The 6008-nt window shown below is 46.1% G+C and overlaps 1 protein-coding gene across 1 annotated transcript; it reads right to left on the reverse strand.

The window, feature by feature from the left end:
• Positions 1-1631: 1631 nt before the first annotated feature.
• Positions 1632-2552, reverse strand: LOC311616593 (transmembrane epididymal protein 1A-like; the record flags this gene model as incomplete). The annotated part of the gene is made up of 1 exon (XM_084872131.1): positions 1632-2552. Exon 1 carries the CDS (start codon positions 2514-2516, stop codon positions 1632-1634), a length of 885 nt encoding a protein of 294 aa, XP_084728257.1. The 5' UTR covers positions 2517-2552.
• Between the last annotated feature and the right edge of the window lie 3456 nt (positions 2553-6008).

Here is a 6008-nt window from a genome sequence, read left to right on the forward strand (position 1 = left end):
ACGTAAAGAGAGGGGCTCTGAAGCTCAAGCTTTATTAGCTTCAGGGTAAATCTGGCTTTGCTTCTGGGGCTTTCAGGGCAGGAACCGAAAGGAGGGTGCTGGCCTCTCCTTGGCGTGGTTTCTGCTTTGCAGGGGTGGGAAGCTGAGGCTGGCTGGGTTCCAACTGCTGGAGGAAGATACACTCATCTTCCTCTAGATCCAGCGTGTCCCTCTCCTCTAAGCCCTGCCACCGGGAGTTGCCAGATCCTTGCCCCATTTCCATCCCTTCTCTTTCTCTGCCCCAACCCGTTGTCCCAGAGCTTCCAGGCTTTTGCACACTGTTTCCTTAGGGAGTGTCCAGTGTTATTGTAGGTGACAGCACGCAGCCCTGCAAATGCAAACGCCTCTCTCTGTGCTGAAGCTGCCCAGTCTCTGAGGACAGCATTTGGGACTGGTGGATGCAGCTGCTTCCCGAGTGGGCACTTTTCTCTGGGTCTTTTCTCCGAAGCTATGGGCAGCATCTCCTCCCTTCCTCCTGCCTCTTCAGACTTCCACGTGCTGGTTTATCCATCTGACAGAGGCACGCGCATGCTATTTGAAGCACTGGCTTTCTAATTGTAGCCAGAGACAAGTATTTTTATCTAGTTTGCTTTTCTGTATTTCACTGATTTACCGGCACCCCCCCGTCCTCATTCTGGGAGAAGCTCCACTGAATGAAAATGTCTGCAAATTCCAGGGTCTCTCTCAGCTCAGAGTTCCTTCCCTTCTGCTCCCACCAACTGAAATCTGGGCGTTTTCTTTGATCTTACCCTAGAATCACTCACACAAGACACATATGTATCATAGACTTTACTGAACAAGTTGGAACAATGGAGTTTTTGACATTAGAGCAAAAACCAAACAAGTTAAATTATGTAACTATCATTCTCATGTCTCACAACCACTTTTGGGAATTTTTCTCTTGCCTCCTTTCTCCCCAGACATGAGCCTCTGCCAAATTGGCTGGTCTCCCTTCCCCCTCATCCCTTAGTCCCTTAGAAGGTAGAAGTAGCCCCATTTAGTTGAGATTAAACAAAACAACAACAGCACAAGTTCTTCATCTTGTTACACATAGTGTGGGTAAAAAACGGAGAAAAATGAAGAAAACAGAAGACCTCACCATTCTGCAAAAATGGAACCCTCTCATTCACACATTGCAGCCCTTCAGCTGTACACACACACACACACACACACACACACACAGAGCCAGTCAGCCTTGCCTTAGATATCTGGAGAGAACTCTCTCTGAGCCCCCAGCAACACCCCACTTCCCTATATTTACTCGTTTCATTTTCTCCTCTCGGATCCCCAAAGCTGTCACCGAAAAGCACTGCTCCTTGTTCTCACTTCATGTAAGTCCATGGCCAGGAACCATCCTGAATAGTGAGACAGGGAAGAGGCAGACCTGGAGAGGACAGTGAAGCACTCCTAGGAGCTGGAAGGTTTATTGAGGAACAAGGACGATGATTCCTGTGATGGAAAGCCATATTGTAGACCCCAGGGCATGTCCATGCTATGCACACAATGGGCATCCCCCATGCTATGCACACAATGGGCATCTCCCATGCTATGCACACAATGTCAAAAGGCCGGCACAAAGACGGGTTCGAATCCTAGACACCGCCATCTTGCTGCTCGGCCCCTGCCCTGAGTTTCTCCAGCTCGTCACTGCTGTAGCCTGTGGGGCATGGCTGGTATTTGGCACCGGAAGTCTCTGACCAGGAGGAGCAGTGATGATGCCAGAGGCTGCAGATGCCATAGACAGTGGCCAGTATGGCTGCCCCTAAGCCCAGGTACCAGCAGAAGAAGATGGCGAGGAAAGTGAGGTCCTCGTGGTTTTCTGATCGCCAGGACTGCCCGGAGGGAGGGACGTACATCACCAGGCAGAGCTGCAGCATCCAGGTGCTCGACACCAGTGCCAACCAGGTCTTGAGCACCCAGAGTTGGGGCTGGTCCGGGACCCAGACCTCGATGGCGAGCACCAGGCTGACCAGGAAGGTGGGCACAATGAACAGGATGTGCACACGGATCTCCAGGGCGCTCTTGTGCTCAAGGTGTGCCATCAGCAGCAGTGCCAGGACGCAGAAGGCCAGGGCCTCGGCCGCTCGCTCCAGCTTCATACTCTGCCGTGCCAGGCACGACTGGCTCACAATGTCCACCACACCGCTGAGCATGAAGAACCCGTATATGGTGCCATGATGCCAGTTTTCCGAGAATAGGAATGGCCGCCGAGGGTCCTCCCAATTGACTAGCTTCATCCGGTTGACTCCTGGAGGGAAGAAGAACTCTCCCAAAATGCCAGTCAGGCTGAAGACGACCTTCACCACTCCTTCCACAGGGACTGGCTTCCAGCTGTGATCTCGCTTCTCCTTCGGGGGGAGAGGGAGCTTGAGAAACCTCTGTCCCCGTAGCAGGGCCAAGGACACCAGCACTGAGTAGTAGAATGAGAAGAAGAGCAAGCATATCCCTGCCAACAGGTGTCCCGCAAGGGTGCCCATGGTCTCGGTGTATGCGTCGGGGCCAACAGGGTGAGAGCTGGCAGATGAGCAGCGACCTCACAGGGCTCTCTCCTCACAGGCAAGCGTGGCTGCTTCTGAGCAGTGGAGAGATCTCCCTAATCAGCCCCGCCCCAGCCTCCCACACCTGGAAAAGCATGCCTCACCTCCTGTGTTGGAAGCACCTGAGTTCCTCCTAGGGTGGGTCCCTTTAAGAGACGAGACGTTTCACCTCACTCTGTTTCTCACGGAGATGGGCAAGGCCTAGCATCGCCAGCTCTGCACCTCCCTGCAGGCACTGGCTTACCCTTTCTCTTCCGCCTTCCACCTCACCCCTCAACAGAGAGCCGGGAGGGAAAGGGTTAAGTTACTCCAGCCAAGAGGAGAGGTGGCCTCCTCTCTTCTATGACTATCTCTAGGTGACAGGCACATTGAATTTTTTTTTTTTTCCATTTAAATCCTTCAACAACTCAATGAGGGAGTTATCGTTAAGCAACTTTACAGATGACATCAAGGCTCAGAGGGGTGAAGGGTACCACAGGGTAAGACACCGAGCAGCTAGCACAGCAGAGCCAGGAAGAGGTCCCAGGTCTATTTATCCGTTTACAGAGTTCAGAGTTTGTCACGGCAAAATGACTGAATCTCAGCTCCGACATTGCAAGTTTCATGATTATGGGCAAGTTACTTTGTGTTCTTGAGCCTCAGTTTCCTGATCTGTAGAATGAGAACAATAATTATTCAAAGGTCTGTTGTGAAGATTAAATAGAATAATGTATGCAGAGATACATATTAAAGTACTCAATAAATGGTGGTGATTATTAGTAATTAAACTGTTGCTGTTATTAACATTCCTATAATGCTGAAGTTGTGCAAGAATTTATATGAATGATACTGAGGCAGGATTCATAAAGAAAAAAAGTCAAAAGTTAATTATATTTAAAAATAATAAAGTTTTGCCAAAACCGGTTTGGCTCAGTGGATAGAGCGTCAGCCTGCGGACTGAAAGGTCCCGGGTTTGATTCCGGTCAATGGCATGTACCTTGGTTGCAGGCACATCCCCAGTAGGGGGTGTGCAAGAGGCAGCTGATCGATGATTCTCTCTCATCCATGTTTCTAACTCTCTCTCTCTCTTTCTCTCTGTAAGAAAGTCAATAAAATATATATTTTTAAAATGATAAAGTTTTTTTTTTTAAATAAATATATTTTATTGATTTTGTACAGAGAGGAAGGGAGAGAGATAGAGAGTTAGAAACATCGATGAGAGAAAGTAATCGATCAGTTGCCTCTTGCACACTCCCTACTGGGGATATGCTCGCAACCAAGGTACATGCCCTTGACCAGAATCGAACCCAGGTTCCTTCAGTCCCCAAGCCGACGCTCTATCCATTGAGCTAAACCGGTTTCGGCTAAAATGATAAAGTTTTTAAAAAATATATTTTTATTGATTTTAGAGAGGAAGGAAGAGAGAGAGAAAGAGATAGAAACATCAATGATGAGAGAGAATCATTGGTCAGCTGCCTCTCGCATGACTTCCACTGGGGATCGAGCCTGCAACCCAGGCATATGCCCTTGACTGGAATCGAACCTGGGATCCTTGAATCAGTAGGTTGACACTCCACCCACTGAGCCAAACCAGCTAGAGCTAAAAATGATAAAGTTTTTTTTTTTTTTTTTTTTTTCAGAGAGGAAGAGAGAGGGAGATAGAGATAGAAACATCAATGACAAGAATCATTGATCAGCTGCCTCCTGCACGCCCCCTACTGGTAATCAAGCCCACAACCCAGGCACATGCTCTGACCAGAAATTGAACCATCACCTCCTGGTTCATAGGTTGATGTTTAACCAATGAGTCAGGCAAATTTTAAAGTTTTTTAATGAATAGAAATGAAACATCCCAATTAATAATTTTTTATTTGTATATTAAATTATTGTCAACAAATTTCAAAAGAAAAATGAACTGTAAAATTTTACCCCAGTGTGTTGTGAAGGCAGGATCACCAACCCAATGGACCAGAGAGCAGAGCATTAAACCAAAGAGAACTATTCTCTATCCTTAAGATCTAATGACATTTGTCTTGCTAAGTTTTGAACTTGCTTTGGGAGCATCACCCCTTTCTTCCAATTTGTCCCTTCAGAATAGGAATATTTACCTATGCCTTGTCACATGACTGTATAACTTTTCTGGTTCCACAAGTTCACAAGTGGAGAGTTTTGCCTCAGGATAAATCATACTTTGTGTCTCGCCCATACCTGATTTAGATATTATTTTATTTTAAAAAATTATCTTTATTGTTGAAAATATTACAGATGTCCCCTTTTGTGTGTGTGTGTGTGTGTGTGTGTGTGTGTGTGTGTTGTTGACCCCCTCCACCCTGCACCCACTCCTCCCAAGCCTACACCACACTATTGTCTGTGTCTATGGGCTATGCATACATGCACATAAGTTCCCCAGTTAATCTCTCCCCCAACACCACCCCCTATCCCTGTGATTTAGATATTTAGATGAAACTAGATTTTAGAGTTGATGCTGCAATTGGTTGAGATTTTGGAATGGAATAGATATATTTTGCATATATTTATGATTTTCATGGGATCCAGGAGCAGAATGTTATGGATTGAATGTGTCACCCTCCCTCCACCAATATTCATATGTTGAAGCCATATCTTCCCAATGTGGTAATAGATGGAGACGGGGTCTTTGGGAGGCAATTAAGTTTAGATGAGGTCATGAGGGTGGGGCCCCATGATGGGATTAATGCTATAAAAAGATAAAGAGGAACCTGAACTCTCTCTGCCATGTGAGGAATAAGTAAGAAGGTGGTTGGCCGAAACCGGTTTGGCTCAATGGATAGAGCGTCGGCTTGGGGACTGAAGGGTCCCGGGTTTGATTCTGGTCAAGGGCATGTACCTTGGTTGTGGGCATATCCCCAGTAGGGGGTGTGCAAGAGGCAGCTGATCGATGACTCTCTATCATCGATGTTTCTAACTCTCTCTCTCCCTTCCTCTCTGTAAATAATCAATAAAATATATCAAAAAAATGTTTTTGTTTTTTTTATTTTTTTTATTTTTTTTATTTTATTTATTTATTTATTTATTTATTTATTTTTTACATATTTTCTTGATTTTTTTTTATTGCCCCCCTCCCTCCCTCCCACACATCCCCTCCCTCCCCATAGTTTTATGTCCATTGGTTGTACTTATATGCATTTATACAAGTCCTTCGGTTGATCTATTATCTCCCCCTGATATCCCTACCCTCCCCACTGTAATTTGACAGTCTGCCTGTTGCTTTACTTTCTCTATATCTGTCTCTTGGTTCATCAGTTTATAAAGATCTTTATCATCCACCGATGTGTGAGGTCATGTGGTGTTTCTCTTTCGTTGATTGGCTTATTTCACTCAGCATGATGCTCTCCAATTCCATCCAGGTTGCTGCAAATGATGAGAATTCCTTCTTCTTTATGGCAGCATAGTATTCCATTGTGTAGATGTACC

The sequence above is a fragment of the Pipistrellus hanaki genome, assembly GCF_964339955.1.
Source record: "Pipistrellus hanaki genome assembly, chromosome: 2".
NCBI lineage: Eukaryota > Metazoa > Chordata > Mammalia > Chiroptera > Vespertilionidae > Pipistrellus > Pipistrellus hanaki.